Source organism: Saimiri boliviensis, chromosome 3 (assembly GCF_048565385.1).
Source record: "Saimiri boliviensis isolate mSaiBol1 chromosome 3, mSaiBol1.pri, whole genome shotgun sequence".
NCBI classification, from domain to species: Eukaryota; Metazoa; Chordata; class Mammalia; order Primates; family Cebidae; genus Saimiri; species Saimiri boliviensis.
Genome location: NC_133451.1, coordinates 38,742,625 through 38,763,851, shown reverse-complemented (window position 1 = coordinate 38,763,851; position 21,227 = coordinate 38,742,625). Strand labels below are relative to the sequence as shown.

Here is a 21,227-nt window from a genome sequence, read left to right as displayed (position 1 = left end):
ATATCTGTAATTAGCTGTATCAGGCTTATTTATAAAAGTCCTAAAGCCTGTTGACTAGTTTAACAAATACTTACCTATTGCATGTACTTTTAAATATTAAGTATTTTATGTATTCTCTAAGTAAATCTAATTTATTTACATTATCCACACTATGAATTTCATTTAATACAAAGAATATTTATGAGCATGTAATGCATATCAGAAATATTTTGTAAAAAAAAAAAAATCTTTAATATACTTAAAGAATTTTGCAGTCTAATAGGGATTAAAAACAATTGTATTACAGACAATTACACTGTAATATAATACAGATTAAATAATGCACGCTTTTGGCCAGGCGTGGTGACTCACGCCTGTAATCTCAGCACTTTGGGAGGCCAAGGCAGGTAGATCACCTGAGATCAGGAGTTAAGAGACCAGCCTAGCCAACATGGTGAAACCCTGTCTTTACTAAAAATACAAAAATTAGCTGAGTATAATGGTGGCACCTGCTTGTAATCCTAGCTACTTGGGAGGCTGAGGTGGGAGAATCTCTTGAACCTGGGAGGCAGAGGTTGTAGTGAGCAGAGAACATGCCACTGCACTCCAGCCTGAGAGACAGAGTGAGACTCCCTCTCAAAAAAAAATAATTAAAAAATAAAATAAATAATGCACACTTCTGATAATGAACAAATGCCATAGACGCATAAAGGAGAAGAAGAAAATATTTCACATAAGGTGATACGTGAACTAGGACTTGAAGATTAAAAAGTAACTTGCCAGAGAAAAAAGAGTAAACCCAGTCTTGGCTCTCCCTAGAAGGAGGTTGATTGGGTGAAATTGGGAAGAGTCCTGTATGTCATGCTAAGAAATATTAATTTTATTTTCTAAGGAATTTGAAGGAAACTACCAGTCATAGCATTTGAGCTAGAAGTTTTATACACATCACCTCACTGACTCCTCAGATACTGCCATGCGGTATATTATTCCTAACAGATGAAGATATGAAGTTAAAAACTACATTAACTTGGCCCAAGTCACATAGTTAAGTGACAGGGCCAGTACTGGTGTGTCTGACTCCAATGCTGAGCTCTTTCTGTTATAACACAAATAGGGAGCCATTACAAATTTTAAGGACAGGTGTAGTAGCTCATGCCTATAATCCTAACATTTTGGGAGGCTGAGGTGGGTAGATCACTTGAGCCTAAGAGTTCAAAACCAGCCTGTGCAACATGAAAAAACCCTGTCTCTACAAAAATTAGCCAATGTGGTAGTATGTGTGTATAGTCCCAGCCAAAAGGGAGGCTAAGGTAGGAGGATCACTTCATCTCAGGAGGTCAAGGCTACTTGAGTGAAATGATTACTGCACTCCATCCTGGGCAACTGAGTGAGGCCCTATCCCCCCAACCCCCAAAGAAAGAAAAAAAACAAATAAAAAGAATTTTAAGCATTTGAAGTTTGGAGGGAGGGGTTGTGTACTTTGTGTTTTGTCTTGCTGTTTTAAGAAAGATGAGTCTGGAAACAGCACAGCAGAGTGGGTAACAGTTCTAGTCTGGAGTCAGAACACCAACATTTAAATCTCTACTGCTGGCTATGACACTTTCAACAAGTTAACTTCCCTAAACCTCAATTTTCTCATTTGTAATATGGGGATAATAAAAGCACCTACCTCATAGGTTGTTGTGGGGATTAAATGAGATAATCCATGAAAAAGTGCTGTGTACAAGAATTGGCACCTAGTAAGCACCCAATTAATGTTCCCTTAAGAAGAAAAACAGGCCGGGCACGGTGGCTCAAACCTGTAATCCCAGCACTTTGGGAGGCCGAGACGGGTGGATCACAAGGTCAAGAGATCGAGACCATCCTGGTCAACATGGTGAAACCCCGTCTCTACTAAAAATACAAAAAAAATCAACTGGGCATGGTGGTGCGTGCCTGTAATCCCAGCTACTCAGGAGGCTGAGGCAGGAGAATTGCCTGAACCCAGGAGGCGGAGGTTGCGGTGAGCCGAGATCGCGCCATTGCACTCCAGCCTGGGTAACAAGAGCGAAACTCCGTCTCAAAAAAAAAAAAAAAAAGAAGAAAAACAAAGAGGGATTGGAGGGGGCAAGCCTGGCAGAGACCAATTAGGAGATCATAGCAATACTACAAAGGACAGAAACCCCAAAAATGGAAAAAAAACAAAAGGAGGGTAAGGGGGGCGGGGAGGGGGAAAAAAAGAGAGCAAACATAAGGAGTATTTCTATGAATAAAATCTACATAACAGTAAAACCAGAAAAGATCAACTAAAAACTTAATGTGTATGTAATGAAAAATTACACTAAGTAAAAGTAAATTAAAGATCAAGATGGATAGGTAGTTATCACATTTTTAAAAAAGCTCTTATACAGATTATTGGAAAAAATTAAAATCATGGTATAAAAAATTTTTTTTCAATAAATGAACAATTTACACAAGCATACAAAAATAAACAATCATGTATAAAAATGTTCAACATTCCTCTTTATTTAAAAAAACACAAATTAAGAAAAGATGCAATTTTATTTCTATTAAAATCTTTTTTTTTTTTTTTTTTTTTTTTTTTTTTTTTGAGACGGAGTTTCGCTCTTGTTACCCAGGCTGGTGTGCAATGGCGCGATCTCGGCTCACCGCAACCTCCGCCTCCTGGGTTCAGGCAATTCTCCTGCCTCAGCCTCCTGAGTAGCTGGGATTATAGGCACGCACCACCATGCCCAGCTAATGTTTTGTATTTTTATTAGAGACGGGGTTTCACCATGTTGACCATGGTTGGTCTCGATCTCTCGACCTCGTGATCCACCCACCTCGGCCTCCCAAAGTGCTGGGATTACAGGCTTGAGCCACCGCGCCCGGCCTTTTTAACAATTCTTTTTTTTTTTTTTTTTTTTTTTTTTTTGTCTATTAAAATCTTAAAACATGAGCCAGGTGCAGTGGCTCACGCCTGTAATCCTAACTCTTTGGGAGGCCGAGGCAGTTGGCTCACCTGAGGTCAGGAGTTTGAGACCAGCCTGGCCAATACGGTGAAACCCCATGCCTGCTAAAAATACAAAAAACAAATTAGCCAGGCATGGTGGCAGATGCCTGTAATCCCAGCTACTCGGGAGCTGTAGGCAGGAGAATCGCTTGAACCCAGGAGGGGGAGGTTACAGTGAGCCAAGATCGCACCACTGCACTCCGGCCTGGGCAACAAAAGCGAAACTCCATCACAAAAAAAACAAAAAAAGTCTTAAGACACTACTACACAATGTTGAAAAGGCTGAGGTGAAACCACTACACTTATGCAATGCTGGTGGAATTACAAATAGGCACACCTTATTGGTAGGCAATTCAGCAGTATGCTTCCAAGAGCTAAAGCTGTTCTTACCCTGTGACGCAAGAAAATAAAACTTTGGAACTAAGAAGCAAGCCAAAAGAAAGAAAAATATATTTTTACCAAGATGTTCTCTGCAATATTAATTATTCACAGAAAACATAGATATAATTAAACTACAGCACAACTCAGTAGAATATTAGAAACTCATTAAAAATAATTGCAGCAACATAGAAAAAATGCTTATGTTAAGTTAAAAACACATAATACAAAATTCCTCTACTCAAATATCAATTGCTTATGAACAAGGTATACAGAAGATTCTGGAAAACAGAAATAAGTTTTTTTGTTATGGTATAGGGTGATGTGAATTTCTTGTAATTCCTCATTGCTGTATCAGTTTATATGCGACAATTAAATTTTAAACAAATCAGAATTAGGAAATATTGAAGTAACTTACAAAACTCTATATACTATCATTCCTGAGCATCATGCACTGCTGACAACTGGTTTTCTGCATACATAACTGGATAAGATATGCTCACATCACAAACCACACAATCACTGAAACTGGACATTTATAACACATTAACAAAACTTCCCAAATCCAGAATAATTTTATCTTATACTAATCATGGCCAGTAACAATACTAGGCATCAACGTTTAATTTACTCATCTAGTCAACTTATATAAATTCCCTTCTGTCTATAAACATACTTCTAAACAATGTATGACAAGTTATTAATAGCCTACCATACTGAAGACTTTACCAAGAACAAAAAAATAAAACAAATTCTCACCAAAAAAAAGTCCTATGAGGTGCATACTGTTATTTCTTTCACTAACAGAGGAAAACTGAGACTAAGAGAGTTTAAGAGGCAGAGCTGAAAATCCAACCCACGTTTCTTGACTCCAAAGCCGATTATTTTGAAATTACACTACTCTGCTAGCCTCAACTCTTAAATCAGCTCTTATTTCCATGATTACAATTACCTAATCGCTTAATAAATATTTACTCAGCTCCCATTATGGGTCAGTTGCTGTTTTATGGGCTGAGGATACAGGAGTAAAACAAAGTTTTTAAAAACTCTGTCTTTATGGAGCTTACATTCTAGGACAGTGGTTCTCAACCAGGTACAATTTTGCCTCCCAGGGAACAAATGACAATATATGGAGACATTTTTTATTGTCACAACTGGGTGGTAAGAAGCTATTGGCATCTAGTGGGTACAGGCCAGGGATGCTTCTAGACACCTTACAATGCACAGGAGAGCCACTGAAAACAAAGGATTATGCAGTCTAAAGTGTCAGTAGTGCCAGTCTTTTCCAGAGTAAAGATGAAAGAGATAGTATATGCTATCTATAAAAATACCTTACATCAGAACTGGACATTTCTTAAGAGCAGAAACTATGTTTTATTCTTCATATCTCAAATACCAAACTCAAATACCAACCTTAGTAACTTGCCAACAGCAGATGATGAACAAAATAGAAATAAGACATTTTTCTGTATTACTATTAATCATGGCATAGTACACAAAGTCTTCTTATAAGATGGAAAGGGTTCAAACTAAACTTTTTCTCACCTTTGAAATCACATTCAGAAAGCATCAAATACACTACATCAGGATCCAGATCAGAAAATATCTCTGAGATACTGGTGAAGAGTTCTTCCTGATCAACTTTTGTCTCACCCATGGAAGGAAGAGTAGTGGTTGGCTCCTCACGACTAGCAACACTGGATACGACAACTTCCTTAGGGTTTGCAGTCTTCCGAAAAGGATTTCCCCCAAGATTTTTCCTTCTCCTTGGCATTCTGACTTCCAAAACTAAAATGTTTCCCTTTTCTTAGTTAAGATGTTTGATATTTAAGTCATAATTCAAACAAAACAGGGTTAAATATCTTGCACAATCCAGCAGTAAAAAGACCTAAAATAGAAAGCAATTAAAAACACTCAGACTATATATATTTCCATTTCTAAAAGTGGAATGACATCTTTATTTAACTCTAAGAAAGTACCACCAACTCTAACAGCAGAGCTAAAAAGTAGTCAATTTCTCTCTCTCCAAAATATTCAGGTTTTGCCAGGATTGAACATGTTAAAAATAAAGATGTTAACAATATATATTTCAGAAGTGAATACACTGTTTCAATACCATTACTTCATTTTTAAAAACATGAAACAGTCTTCATAAATAAAACTAGAACTCATACTGAACACCTATACTCAGATGTCCAACAGGCATCATAAATTTAACATGTCCAAAACAGCTCCTCATCGCCCCCTTCAAACCTGCTTTGCCCAGTCTTTCCCATCTCAGCACAACTGTATCCTTCCAATGACTCAGGCCAAAATCTTGGAATAATCCTTGACTCCTCTCATCCCACATCCAACTGGTGAGCCAATTTTGTCAGTGTGACTCCCAAAACGTATCCAGAATACTATTATTCCTCACTGCCTCCATTGCTACTACTCTAGACTTAGCTACCACAGCCTCCTGCCTGAATTACCATAAGTCTCCTCTCTCTCAGCTTCCGCCCTTACCCCCTTCAGTCTAGCACCAAAGCCAGAGTGACTCAATTAAACCACAGGTTGAATCATGCCTCTCTTCCACTAAACTATCTGCTAGCTCCCTAATTCAAGGTAAAAGCCAGAGCCCTTAAAATGGCCCATAACCTGAACACTTGCTACCTCTGTACCATCCTCTTTCCCTTAGCCACACTAAGCCTCCTCAATCTTCTTCAAACACACCAGCAATGCTCTCCCCTAGGAACCTTTATACCTTGGTTCCCTCTACTGAGCCACTTTTCTCCAAGTATCTCCGTATCACCTTCTTACCATTATTCAAATGTCACCGTCTCAGGACCTCAGTGTTCCAACAACATTTATCCCACTTTCCTACTGGAATTTTCTCCATAGGACTTACTGTCTTCTTACATAGCATATGTTTTATATATGTATTGTATTTACCACCCATATTCCAATAAAGTGTAAGCTCCACAAGGGCAGGGACTCATATCTGGAATACAATTACAGACAGTCTACTTGTTTTCTCTGCTTGAATGTATCTAATAAACATTTCAAACTTAACATATCCAAAACTAAATGTCTTAATATTTTTCCCAAAATCTGCTCTAATCATTGGGTCTGACAACTGTCATCTTTCACTCATATTCCAACCTCCTAACTGTTCTCCCTGCTTGCAACTTATCCCCATATTGTCTGTTTTCAATATACCAGCCTGACTGAGCTTTATACAATGTAAAAAGTTCTGCTCTAAACTCCTATAAGTTCTCAACATCACTCAACAGAAAAAGCTAAAGTTCTTACAATGGCCTATCTTCCTGCTAGCCCTTGATACACTCTTCCTCAAGATATCTAAACAGCTAACTCCCTATACTCCTTCAAATTTTTGTTCAAGTGTCACATTCAATGGTTTCTCTCTTGATTATCCAAATGAAGATCATATACCCTGCTCCCTCTGCCCCAATTTCCCCTTTGCTGCTAACCATTGCCCTTGTCATCTTCTATTATATTATAAAATTTACCTTTCAATTAAATTTGTATCATAGCTCTCTCCACCTTCCAGAACTGCACTGTCAATATGGCAGCCACCAGCAACATGTTCCTATTTAAATTTAAATTAATTACAATTAAACAAACGTACATTTATATATTAATATCAGACGTAAGTAGAATACAGAGCAAAGAAAATTTTCAGAGACAGAGAAGGGCACTATGTAATGATAAAAGATCAAGCCATCAAAAAGATACACCAGGCTGGGTGCAGTGGCTCACACCTGTAATCCCAGCATTTTGGGAGGTTGAGTTGGGTAGACCACCTGAAGTCAGGAGTTAGAGACCAGCCTGGCCAACATGGTGAAACCCAGTCTCTGCTAATAATACAAAAAATTAGCCAGGCGTGGTGGCATGTGCCTGTAATCCCAGCTATTCAGGAGGCTGAGACAGGAGAATCACTTGAACCTGGGAGGCAGAGGTTGCAGTGAGCCGAGATCGCAACACTACACTCCAGCCTGGGCAACAAGAGCAAAATTCTGTCTCAAAAAAAATATAGCAACCTTGGTCAGGTTCAGTGGCTTGCACCCATAATCCCAGCAAGTTGGACATTGTGCAGGAGGATCACTTGAGTCCAGGAGTCTAAGGCCAAACTGGTCAAAATGGCAAAACTCTTGTCTCTACTAAAAATTGGCCGGGTGTGGTGGCTCACGCCTGCAATCCCAGGACTTTGGCAGGCCAAGGCAGGTGGATCTCCTGAAGTCAGGCATTCAAGACCAGCCTGGTTAACATGGTGAAACCCCATCTCTACTAAATATACAAAAATTAGCCAGGCATGGTGGTGAGTGCCTATAATATAAACTACTTGGGAGACCGAGGCAGGAGACTGCAACCCAGGAGTTGGAGGTTGTAGTGAGCCAAGATCGGGCCACTGCACTCCAACCTGGGCAACAGAGCAAGGCTCCATCTCAAAAAAAAAAAAAAAAAATGCCAGGCACAGTGGTTCACACCTGTAACACCACCACTTAGGGAGTTTGGGTCGGGGGGACATATCACCTGAGGTCAGGAGTTCAAAACCAGCCTGACCAACATGGAGAAACCCTGACTCTACTAAAAATACAAAATTAAGGCCGGGCGCAGTGGCTCAAGCCTGTAATCCCAGCACTTTGCGAGGCCGAGGCGGGTGGATCACGAGGTCAAGAGATCGAGACCATCCTAGTCAACATGGTGAAACCCCGTCTCTACTCAAAATACAAAAAATTAGCTGGGCATGGTGGCACGTGCCTGTAATCCCAGCTACTCGGGAGGCTGAGGCAGAATTGCCTGAACCCAGGAGGCAGAGGTTGCGGTGAGCTTAGATCGCGCCATTGAACTCCAGCCTGGGTAACAAGAGCGAAACTACGTCTGAAAAAAAAAAAAAAAAAAAAAAAATACAAAATTAGCCAGGCATGGTGGTGCATACCTGTAATCCCAGCTCTTGGGAAGGCTGACACAGGAGAATTACTTGAACCTGGAAGGCGGTGAGCCGAGATTGTACCATTGCACTCCAGCCTGGGCAACAAGAACGAAAACTCTGTCTCAAATAAATAAATAAAAATTAAAAAGATACAGCAACCCTAAATGTATATGCACTAAACAGCGCTACAAAATAAGTGAAGCTAAAACTGAAAGGAGAAATAGACAAATTCACAATTACAGTTGAAGACTTCAACACCACTCTATCAACAATGAACAGAATAACTATACAGAAAATCAGCAAAGAAATACAACTCAACGGCCGGGCGCGGTGGCTCAAGCCTGTAATCCCAGCACTTTGGGAGGCCGAGGCAGGTGGATCACAAGGTCGAGAGATCGAGACCAACCTGGTCAACATGGTGAAACCCTGTCTCTACTAAAAATACAAAACATTAGCTGGGCATGGCGGCGCGTGCCTGTAATCCCAGCTACTCAGGAGGCTGAGGCAGGAGAATTGCCTGAACCCAGGAGGCGGAGGTTGCGGTGAGCCGAGATCGCGCCATTGCACTCCAGCCTGGGTAACAAGAGTGAAACTCCGTCTCAAAAAAAAAAAAAAAAAAGAAATACAACTCAACAACACCAATAATTAAGATTCTAATCAACTTACAGAACAGTCCACCCAACAACAGCAGAATATACATTCTTTTCAAGTATTAACAGAACACATACCAAGATAGATCTAGGCTAAAAACAAACCACAACAAATTTAAAAGAAATGAAATCACACAGGTATGTTTTCCAACCACTATGGAATCAAACTAGAAATCAGGCCAGGGTGGTGGCTCACACGTGTAATCCCAGCACTTTGGGAAGCCAAGTAAGGTAGATCACCTGAGGTCAGGAGTTTGAGACCAGGCTGGCCAACATGGTGAAACTCTGTCTCTACTAAAAGCACAAAAATCAGCTGGGTGTGGTAGCAGGCACCCGTAATCCCAGCGCCTTGGGAGGCTGCTGTGAACAGACCACTCTGAACTCAGGAGTTCAAGACCAGCCTGGGCAACATGGCCAAACCCTGTCTCAGTAAATACAAAAATTAGCTGGGTGCAGTAGCTCACGCCTGTAATCCCAGCACTTTGGGAGGCTGAGGCAGGTAGATCACCTGAGGTCAGGAGTTCGAGACCAGCCTGGCCAATATAGTGAAACCCTGTCTCTACTACTAATATGAAAATTAGCCAGGCGTGGTGGTGCATGTCTATAATCCCAGCTATTCAGGAGATTGACGCAGGAGAATCGCTTGAACCCAGGAGGCAGAGGTTGCAATGAGCCAAAATCAAGCCATTGCACTCCAGTCTAGGCGACCAGAGCAAGACTCCGTCTTTTTAAAAAAAAAGAGCAGGCTGAGCACAGTGGCTCACACCCGTAATCCCATCACTATGGCCGAGGTGGCTGGATCACCTGAGATCAGGAGTTTGAGACCACCCTGACCAACATGATGAAATCCCATCTCGAGTGAAAATACAAAAATGAGCTGAGCATGGTGGTACACACCAATAGTACCAGCTATTTGGGAGGCTGAGGCAAGAGAATCATTTGAACCCAGGAGGCAAAGGTTGCAGTGAGCCAACATCATGTCACTGCACTTCAGCCTGGGCAACAGAGTGAGACTCTGTCTGAAAAAAACAAGAAGAGAAACAGGAAACAATAAATAGTAGATAACAATTAAATTAGAAACAGAGAAACAAAGAGAAAATTCAATGAAATAAATTGCTGGTTCACCAAAATAACCAATAAAATTGAAAGACCTCTAGCAAGACTGACAAAGAAAAAGGAAGACACAAATTATCAGTATCAGGAATGAAAAAGGAATATTACTACAGACCTTGCAGAGATCAAAAGGCTAATAAACTATGAACACACAAAAGTTTGACAATTTATATGAAATGGACCACTGTCTCAAAAACCACAAACTATCACAACTCATCCAATAAAACATAGATAAAATCACTATAATTTGTAAGGAAATTTAATTCATAATTTTAAGGCTACCAAAAAAAAAAAAAAAAAATTCCAGGGCCAAATAGCTTGAATGGAAAATTCTAACATTTTTTAGGAAAAATTAACAATAATCCTACATAATCTTTTCCAGAACACAAGAAAACACTTCCAATCCATTTTATGATGGTAGTATTATCCTGATACCAAAAGCAGACAAAGCCAGTACAAAAAAGCTACAGACCAATACTCCTCATGACTACAGACATAAAAATCCTTAACAGGCCGGGCGCGGTGGCTCAAGCCTGTAATCCCAGCACTTTGGGAGGCCGAGGCGGGCGGATCACGAGGTCGAGAGATCGAGACCATCCTGGTCAACATGGTAAAACCCTGTCTCTACTAAAAATACAAAAAAAAATTAGCTGGGCATGGTGGCTCGTGCCTGTAATCCCAGCTACTCAGGAGGCTGAGGCAGGAGAATTGCCTGAACCCAGGAGGCGGAGGTTGCAGTGACCCGAGATCACGCCATTGCACTCCAGCCTGGGTAACAAGAGCGAAACTCCATCTCAAAAAAAAAAAAAAATTCTTAACAAAATACCAGCAAATAAAATTCAGCAATATATATTTCTTTTGTTCTTTTTATTTTTGACGCAGGGTCTTGCTCTATCACCTAGGCTGGAATGCAGAGGATATAACTGTTTTTATATATTGCTGAATTTTGGCAGGGCATAGTAGTTCACACCTACAATCCCAGAACTTTGGGAGACTGAATTGGGAGGATTACTTGAGCCCAGGAGTTCAGGACCACCCTCGGCAACACAGTGAGACCCCATCTCTACAAAAAAAATTAGCCAAGGATGGTGGTCCATGTCTGTGGTCCCAGGTACTGGGGGGCAGGGTGAGGTGAAAGGATCACTTACGCCCAAGTGGTCAAGGCTGTAGTGAGGTATGACCACACCACTATACTCCAGCCTGAGCAACAGTGAGACCCTGTCTCAAAAAGAAAAAAAAGACTGTATACCATAATGAAATGGGGTTTATTCCAAGAAGGCAGCGCTAGTTCCATATTCAAATATTAGTATAATCTACCATCTTAATGGGTAAAAGAACCATATCAATCAATGCAGAATATGACAAAATTCAACACCATTTATGGTAACTATCAGATAAATAGAACAGAGAACAAAAATATCCTCAACCTGATAAGAGCACCTATAAAAACCTACAGCTAACATTATATTTAGCAATGAAATACTAAATGCTTTCCTCCTAACATCAGGAAAAAAGCAAGATGTCTTCTCTCACCAATTTCATTCAAAATAATGCTGGAAGTTCTAGCTCATAAAATAAGAGAATAAAGAAAATAAAATGCATACAAACTAGGGAAGAAGAAAGAAAACTGTCTCCATTTGGAGATAACATGGTTATCTGTGTATTAATAGAAAATCCCAAGGAATCTACAAAATCTCCAACAAGAAAGTGAGTTTAACAAGGGTGCAAGATACAAGATAAACTTATAAAAGCAGCTGTAGTTATACATACTAGCAAAAAAACACAATTGCTCAAAAAAAAAAAAAAAAAGAGAAATACACTAAGTCCTCACTTAATGTCATCAATAGGATCTTGTAAACGACAACTTTTTTTTTTTTTTTTTTTTTTTTTTAAGACCAAGTCTCTCTCTGTTGCCCAGGCTGGAGTCCAATAGAGTGATCTCGGCTCACTACAACCTCTACCTCCTGGGTTCAAGCGATTCTCCTGCCTCAACCCTCCTGAGTAGCTGGGATTATAGATACTCAGGTATACCAAATGATGGCAAGACTTAAGAAACTTTATCACTTATAGTTGCTGATGGGAATGTAAAATGATATAGTCACTCTGAAAAATATTTTGCAGTTTCTTAAAAAACTAAATATGCAACTACCATACAACTCAGCAACTGCATTTTTGGGCATTTATCCCTGAGGACTGAATGTACACAAATGTTTATAGCAGCTTTACTCATAATAACCAAAAACTGGAAACTCATGACCTCCAATAGATAAACGGTTAAACAAACTATAGTACATCCATTCCATGAAATACTACTCAGCAATAAAAACATACTATTGATGCATATAACAACCTGGGTGAAATTCCAGAGTATTATGCTGCATCCAAAAAAACAGTTCTGGCCAGGCACAACGGCTCACGCCTGTAATTCCACCACTTTGGGAGCCAAGGCGGGTGGATCACCTGAGGAGTTCACGACCAGCCTGGGCAACACAGTGAAATTCTGTCTCCACCAAAAATACAAAAAAAAAAAAAAAAAAAAAATCCTGAAATACTACAGGGAAAAAAAAAATTAACCAGGCATAGCGATATGCGCCTATACTCCCAGCTATTCAGGAGGCTGAGGCAGGAGAATTGCTTGAACCCAGGAGGTGGAGGTTGCAGTGAGCCGAGATCGTGCTACTGCACTCCAGCCTGGGCGACAGAGGGAGACTCCATCTACCGGGGGGGAAAAAAAAAAAAAGCCGGCCGGGCGCGGTGGCTCAAGCCTGTAATCCTAGCACTTTGGGAGGCCGAGGCGGGTGGATCACGAGGTCAAGAGATCGAGACCATCCTGGTCAACATAGTGAAACCCCGTCTCTACTAAAAAAAATACAAAAAATTAGCTGGGCATGGTGGCACGTGCCTGTAATCCCAGCTACTCAGGAGGCTGAGGCAGGAGAATTGCCTGAACCCAGGGGGCGGAGGTTGCGGTGAGATCGCGCCATTGCACTCCAGCCTGGGTAACAGGAGCGAAACTCCGTCTCAAAAAAAAAAAAAAAAAAAAAAAAAAAAAAAAAGCCAGTCCTGGCCAAGCACAGTGGGCACAACTATAATCCCAGCACTTTGGGAGGCCGAGGCAGGCAGATCATGAGATCAAGAGATCAAGATCATCCTGGCCAACATGGTGAAACCCTGTCTCTGCTAAAAATATAAAAATTGGCTGGGTGCGGTGGCATGTGCCTGTAGTCCCAGCTACTCGGGAGTCTGAGGCAGGAGAATCACTTGAACCCAGGAGGTGGAAGCTGCAGTGAGCCTAGATCATACCATTGCACTCAAGCCTGGGCGACAGAGCAATACTCTGTCTCAAAAAAAAAAAAAAAAAAAAAACAGAAAACAAACAAAAAAAGCCAGTCTTAGCTAGGAGTGGTGGCTCACACCTGTAATCTCAGCACTTTGGGAGGCCGCAGTGGGTGGATCACCTGAGGTCAGGAGTTCAAGCCCAGCCTGGCCAACATGGTGAAATCTCATCTCTACTAAAAACACAAAAATTAGCTGGGCATGGTATGGTGGTGTGCACTTGTAATCCCAGTTACTTGGGAGGCTGAGGCAGGAGAATCAAGTTAGAATTCGGAAGGCGGAGGTTGCAATGAGCTGTGATCATGCCATTGCACTCCAGCCTGGGGTGACAGAATGAGACTCTGTCTCAAGGAAAAAAAAAAAAAAAAGCCAGTCCTAAAAGGTTATATATATATATATATATATATATATATATATATATATATTTTTTTTTTTTTTTTTTGCGATGGAGTCTTGCTCTTGTCACCCAGGCTGGAGTGCAGAGGCACAATCTCGGCTCGTTGCCACCTCTGCTTCCTGGGTTCAAGCCATTCTCCCGTCTCAGCCTTCAGAATAGCTGGGATTACAGGCACCTGCCATCACGCCTGGCTAATTTTTGTATTTTTAGTAGAGATATGGTTTCACCAGGTTAGCCCGGCTGGTCTCAAACTACTGACCTCAGGTGATCCACCTGCCTCGGCCCCCCAAAGTGCGGGAATTATAGGTGTGCCTTGGCACCTGTCCGAAACATTCTTTTTTTTTTTTTTTTTTTTTTTGAGACAGAGTTTCGCTCTTGTTACCCAGGCTGGAGTGCAATGGCACGATCTCGGCTCACCGCAACCTCTGCCTCCTGGGCTCAGGCAATTCTCCTGCCTCAGCCTCCTAAGTAGCTGGGATTACAGGCACGTGCCACCACGCCCAGCTAGTTTTTTGTATTTTTAGTAGAGACAGGGTTTCACCATGTTGACCAGGATGGTCTCAATCTCTACCTCGTGATCCACCGGCCTCGGCCTCCCAAAGTGCTGGGATTACAGGCTTGAGCCACCGCGCCCGGCCACAACATTGTTTAAGTGACTAAATTATAGAAATGCAGAACAGATTGGCGGCACCAAGGCTAAAAATAGGGGATGGGAGAGGGACAGGGAAGGGGTATGGCTACATAAGGGCAGTTTCACAGATTCTTGGGATAACAGAATGTTCTGTATCTTGACTATATTAACAATATCCTGCTTGTCCTATTGTATTGTTTTTATCCCTTCTCTAAGTAAACATCTAACTTGTATTATTTTGGGTTTTGTTTTTCTTTTTTAAAGAGAGAGTCTCACCGCAACCTCCATCTCTGAAGTTCAAGTGATTCTCCTGCCTCAGCCTCCAGAGTAGCTAGATCTACCCTGGAGGGTGCAGGCAGGGTGGCTCACACTGTAATCCCAACACTTTGGGAGGCCAGGTTGGGCAGATCATTTGAGGCCAGAGTACACCACCACCCTGGGCAACATGGCAAAACCCAGTCTCTACTTAAAATACAAAACAATCAGCTGGGCATGGTAGCACACACCTGTAATCTCAGCTACTCCAGAGGCTGAGAAATGAAAATCAAGATTACACCACTGCACTCCAGCCTGGGCAACAGAGCAAGACTGCCTCAAAAATAAATAAATAAATAAAATTAAAGGTGAATCATCATGGACTTCCCTCTATACTTCCTCCAACTTGCAAGCTATATATCCCTTTCATGCCCTTTTTTTCACTTTGTCTATTTGTATGTAAAGAGATCTAAACATATAGGCAGTTTTAGTGGTCCAAACAATGTTTAGTGTATTAAAGAAAATTCTGATGTATAAAAAGACATATAGGCTGGGCATGGTGGCTCACACCTGGAATCCCAGGATGTTTAATTTTTTAGTGTCACCCAGCTAATTTTAGTTTTTTTGTTTTATAAATTTTATATAACTACAACCTGGCTTTGAAGTTTTTTGTTTTCCTCTTAATAAGGACATATGACTTTTCAAGCAGTTTTTTAAAATTCAGGGTGAACATGAAATCTACAAATAGCAACAGAATGAACAATCTCTAATAGTGTTACCACAATTTTCAATACTGCCATTATTTGCCTGTGGTTTTCCTAAATAAAAATAAATAAATACTGCCATTAATGTAGATATACAAATAAACACTTCAGAAAAAAAAAAAACCTTCCAAGGCAGACACAGTGGCTCACACCTCTAATCCCACGATTTTGGGAGGCCTAGGCAAGAGAATCATTTGAGCTCAGGAAGTCAAGACCATCCTGGGCAACACAGCGAGAGCCTATCTCTAATAAATAAGTAAACAAAAAATAAAAAACCTTCCCACTGAAAACCACATCATCAATACTAAAAAAACACCATTAATGTGAATTGCAGGACAATAAATAAATAAATAAATAAATAAATAAGAAGGGGAAAAAAACACCGTATCAGGCCAAGCAGAGTGGCTTATACCTAAAATCTCAGCACTTTGGTAGGCTGAGGCAGGAGGATCACTTGAGGTCAGGAGTTCAAGACCAGCTGAGGCCAGGCACAGTGGCTCATGCCTGTAATCCCAGCACTTTGGGAGGCCAAGACAGGCAGATCACAAGGTCAGGAGTTCAAGACCAGACTGGCCAACATGGTGAAACCCCATCTCTACTAAAAAATACAAAAATTAACTGGGCATGGTGGCTCATGCCTGTAATCCCAGCTACTTGGAAGGCTGAGGTAGGAGAATTGCTTGAACTGGGACCCAGGAGGTAGAGGTTGCAGTGAGCTGAGATCGTGCCACTGCACTCCAGCCTGGGCTACAGAGGGAGATTCCATCTCAAAAAAAAAAAAAAAAAAAAAAAACCAGCCTGGCCAACATGGTAAAACTCCCTCTCTCCTAAAAACAATTAGCCAAGCATGGTGGCACACACTTGTAATCCCAAGTACTCAGGAGGCTGAGGTTGGAGAATCACTTGAACACGGGACACAGAGATTGCAGTGAGCCGAGATCGCACCACTGCACTCCAGCCTGTGTGACAGAATGAGACTCCATCTCAAACTAATAAAAATAACAATAAAAATAAAAGCACCATCATTTTTCAAGATACACAATTTTTTTACAGATTTTTTAAAAGAACAAAATGCAATATACTAAAAATCCCAAACTTTACTATTGATACTAATCCTGAGGCCAAGCACAGGTGGCTTATCCCTGTAATCACAGCACTTTGGGAGGTCAAGGTGGGCGAACTACTTGAGCCCAGGAGCCCAAGACCAGCCAGAACAGCATGAGAAAACCCGTCACCACAAAAAAAAAAAAAAAATTAGTTGGGCATAATGGTATACACCTGTAGTCCTAGCTACTTAGGAGGACAAGGTGAGAGAATCACTTAAGCCAGTAAGTCGAGGCCTCAGTGAGCCATGAGTGTGCCACTGTACTCCAGCCTGGGCAACAGAGCAAAACCCTGACTCATAGCAAAAAGTTATTAAAAAAAAAAAAAAGATAATTAATTCCAAGTTTGCTATGCTACCATACACAAGTCAAGAAACTTTAAAAAAAAATTAAATATTGGCCGGGCGCAGTGGCTCACGCCTGTAATCCCAGCACTTTGGGAGGCCGAGGCAGGTGGATCACGAGGTCAAGAGATCGAGACCATCCTGGTCAACATGGTGAAAGCCCATCTCTACTAAAAAAATACAAAAAATTAGCTGGGCATGGTGGCGCGTGCCTGTAATCCCAGCTACTCAAGAGGCTGAGGCAGAATTGCCTGAACCCAGGAGGTGGAGGTTGCGGTGAGCTGAGATCGCGCCATTGCACTCCAGCCTGGGTAACGAGCAAAACTCCATCTCAAAAAAAAAAAAAAATTAAATATTTAGAAATATTGCACTGGACATGGTGGCTCATGCCTATAATCCCAGCACTTTGGGAGGCCGCGGCAGGTGCATCACCTGAGGACAGGAGTTCAAGACCTGCCTGGCCAAAATGGTGAAACCCCATCTCTACTAAAGATACAAAAAATAGCTGGCCACGGTGGCACATGACTGTAGTTCCAGCTACATGGGAGGCTGAGGCATGAGCATCTCTTGAACCCAGGAGGCTGAAATTCTGCCACTGCATTGCAGCCTAGGCAACACAAGACCGTCTCCAAAAAAAAAAAAAAATTATATATATAAAAATTTTCAACATCAGAAGCTTTAAAATCTAATTCAAAAAGGTACAACCTGCATTTTTTAAAACATTTTCTCTAAAAAGAACCTTATTAGCTATACAAATATCTGTACAGTTTTTATACTGAAGCTAAAAATATGGAACACTTCACAAATTTGTGTGTCATCCTTGCACAGGGGTCATGTTCATCTTCTCTGTATCATTCCAATTTTAGGAAATGTGCTATACTCCATATCATTTTATAAATAAATCTGCTATATGTAATACATGACAAGTAAGTTTGAGTAACTTACCTCGGTGGAACAATATCCAGAAAATAAAAGATCTCTGTAACAATCAAAAAAGGTATTCTGACCAAACATGGTGGCTCACGCCTGTAATCCTGGCACTTTGGGAGGCTGAGGTGGAAGGATCATTTCAGGTCAGAAGTTCGAGACCAGCCTGGTCAACACAGTGAAACCCCATCTCTACTAAAAATACAAAAATTAGCCAGGCATGGTGGCCAGTGCCTGTACTTCCAGCTACTCAGATGGCTGAGGCAGGAGAGTCGCTTGAACCTGGGAGATGGAGGTTGCAGTGAGCTGACATTGCACTACTGCGCTACTGCACTCCAGCCTGGTGAAAGAGCAAGACACTGTCTCAAAAAAAAAAAAAAAAAATATTCTGGCCAGGCACAGTGGCTCATGTCTGTAATCCCAGCACTTTGGGAGGCCAAGATCTCGCCACTGCACTCCAGCCTGGGTAACAGAGGGAGACTCCATGCAAAAAAAAAAAAAAAAAAAAAAACCCAAGATGTAAAAACTAGATAGACCTTTGAAACATGTTGTTAAAGGTTAAAGCCCGTTGCTGAACACTATATAGCTTTAGTCCCAAGTGTATTTCTGTATATTCCATCAACACTTTCTATAATCCTTAACTATTTATTGCAGTACTAGTCTTCCTTAGAGTCAGTTGGTGTTACTGACTTATTATATTTCTATCTGTATGTGTTTGTATCTACAACTAACCATGTTCCTTGAGAACATGGATCATGACATATACTCCAAAATGGTACTAAGCATTGTACCACACATAAAACAGGTGCACAAATATTTATGGATAGCTAACAAATATGTAAAATATGAAGCAGCAAGAGTGGTCTTTTTTAATTTACTTTTTTTTTTTAGACGAAGTCTCACTCTGTCTCCTAGGCTGGAGTACAGTGGCGTCATCTCGGATTATTGCAACCTACACCTCCTGGGTTCAAGCAATTCTCCTGCCTCAGCCTCCTGAGTAGCTGGGATTACAGACGTACGCCACCATGCCCAGCTAATTTTTTTATTTTTTTAGTAGAAATGGGTTTTACCATGTTGGTCAGACTGGTCTCGAACTCCTTAGTGATCCGCCCACCTAAGCCTCCCAAAGTGCTGGGATTACACGTGTGAGCCCCTGTGTCTGGCCTTATTTATTTATTTATTTTAATTTCTCACCCGTGCTGGAGTGCAGTGATGAGATCTCAGCTCACTGCAGTCTCTGCCTCTCAGACTCAAGTAATCCTCATGTCTCAGCCTCCTGAGTAGGTAGGATTACAGGTACACTCCACCAAGTCCGGCTAATTTTTGTAATTATAGTAGAGATGGGTTTTTGCCATGTTAGCTAGGCTGGTCTCGAACTCCTTGCCTCAAGTGATCTGCCCACCTCGGCCTCCCGAAGTGCTGGGATTACAGGCGTGAGCCACTGTGCCCAGCCAAGATTGGCCTTTAGGAAGCAGAGGGCTTTGCACGGTGGCTCAAACCTGTAATCCCAGCCCTCTTGGAGGCCGAGGCAGGCAGGTAATGACGTCAAGAGTTCAAGACCAGCCTAGCCAACATGTTAAATAGGAAAACTGACACCACAATTCAGTTCTTTATGCTTTCTCAGTCAACATGTTTTATGCCACCATAAGCTGTTTTGAAAATTCTAGTAACAAAATCTGCGATATTTTCCTTCTCATGTTTTTTTTTTAAGTCACTCAAATATATAAGTAAAAGCTTAGAAACCTACGTGTAGACCAGGTGTAGTAGTTCACACCTGTTGTCCCAGCACTTTGGGAGGCTGAGGCAGGTAGATCACTTGAGCCAAGGAGTTTGAGACCAGCTTGGGCAACATGACGAAACGCCATCTCTAGGCCTGGTGCAATGGCTCACGCCTGTAATTCCAACTCTTTGGGAGGCCAAGGTGGGTAGATCACTTGAGGTCAGGAGTTTGAAACCAGCCTGGCCAACATGGTGAGACCTCCATCTCTACTAAAAATACAAAAATTAGGCCAGGCGTGGTGGCTCAAGCCTGTAATCCCAGCACTTTGGGAGGCCAAGGCGGGTAGATCACGAGGTCAAGAGATCGAGACCATCCTGGTCAACATGCTGAAACCCCGTCTCTACTAAAAATACAAAAAATTAGCTGGGCGTGGTGGCACGTGCCTGTAATCCCAGCTACTCAGGAGGCTGAGGCAGGAGAACTGCCTGAACCCAGGAGGCAGAGGTTGCGGAGAGCCGAGATCGCACCATTGCACTCCAGCCTGGGTAACGGGAGCGAAACTCCGTCTCAAAAAAAAAAAAAAAAAAAAAAAATACAAAAATTAGCTAGGCATGGTGGCACACATTTGTAATTCCAGCTGGAATTTGGGAGGCTGAGGCAGAAGAATTCTATGAACCCAGGAGACGGAGGTTGCACTGAGCCAAGATCATGCCACTGCACTCCAGCCTGGGCAACAGAGCAAAACTCTGTCACCAAAAAAAAAAAATCTACCAAAAATTACAAAAATTAGTCAGATGTGGTGGTGTGCACCTTAGTCCCAGCTAGTCGGGAGGCTGAGGTGAGAGAATCACTTGAGCCCAGGAGTTTAAGGCTAAAGTGAGCCAACATTGCACCACTGCACTCTAGCCTAGATGATAGAGTGAGACCCGATTTCAAAAGAAACAAAAAACTACATGTAAAATATTCGTACTCTACAACTTTAGTAACACTTACTGTCTGTCTAGCATCAATGCTGGCAACATGCTCATTAAGGCCACGGTTGATATATGCAAATGCTACACTTCTTCTTGATATCCAACATGTCTTCTTACTGTAAAAGAAAAGTGATACATTAAAGTCATATTCACATCAAACTATAATCACCGAAGAAATCAAAGTCAAAAATGTATATATTTATAATATATATGATATTCCAAATAGAGAAGACAGGAAAGACTGTACTTACTGCCATTGGAGGTGACTACAGCACTCTGAAAATGTCTATATAAAAGAAAATAACTAAGCATTTCTTCTGCCTTTAAGTAGAACACTAATCCTAGGTAACAAAATAGCCTCAGTTGATGAAAGAAATCTTATCTTTATAGACCGTGGCTAGCTATTAAATGTAAAAGGAACAACAGAACCCAAAACCATTTTTTCACCTGTAATTAAACAGTTAATCAAGAATCATCAATTAATGCTAAAATCATTAGGTGAAAAGTTGATAAACAAATTGACCCGGCCAAGGGTGGTGGCTCACATCTGTAACTCCAGCGCTTTGGAGGCCGAGGTGAGTGGATCACTTAAAGTCAAGAGTTCGAGACCAGCCTGGCCAACATGGTAAGACTCCCATCTCTAATAAAAATAAAAATTAGCTGGGCATGGCAGTACGCACCTGTAATCCCAGCTACTTGGGAGGGAGCCTAAGGCAGGAGAATCACTTGAA

At 41.4% G+C, this 21,227-nt stretch overlaps 1 protein-coding gene and 1 pseudogene across 9 annotated transcripts in view; both read right to left on the bottom strand.

Annotated features, from left to right (window-relative positions):
• N4BP2 (NEDD4 binding protein 2) overlaps positions 1–21,227 on the bottom strand; it is a 105,032-nt gene that overhangs the window by 68,828 nt on the left and 14,977 nt on the right. For 4 of the 9 annotated variants that reach the window (XM_074396034.1, XM_074396028.1, XM_074396029.1 and 1 more), the window contains exons 2-5: positions 20,516–20,612; positions 8,289–8,377; positions 6,859–6,938; positions 4,895–5,237 (exon numbers count right to left, since the gene is read on the bottom strand). In XM_074396034.1, the coding sequence (XP_074252135.1) occupies positions 4,895–5,123 (229 nt within the window). In that variant the 5' untranslated portion in view covers positions 5,124–5,237; positions 6,859–6,938; positions 8,289–8,377; positions 20,516–20,612. Of the gene's footprint in view, positions 1–4,894; positions 5,238–6,858; positions 6,939–8,288; positions 8,404–20,515; positions 20,613–21,227 lie in introns of all 9 variants that reach the window. The other 5 variants (XM_074396030.1, XM_074396031.1, XM_074396032.1 and 2 more) reach the window with 5 other exon arrangements.
• LOC120363739 (U6 spliceosomal RNA) lies at positions 17,659–17,755 on the bottom strand (annotated as a pseudogene).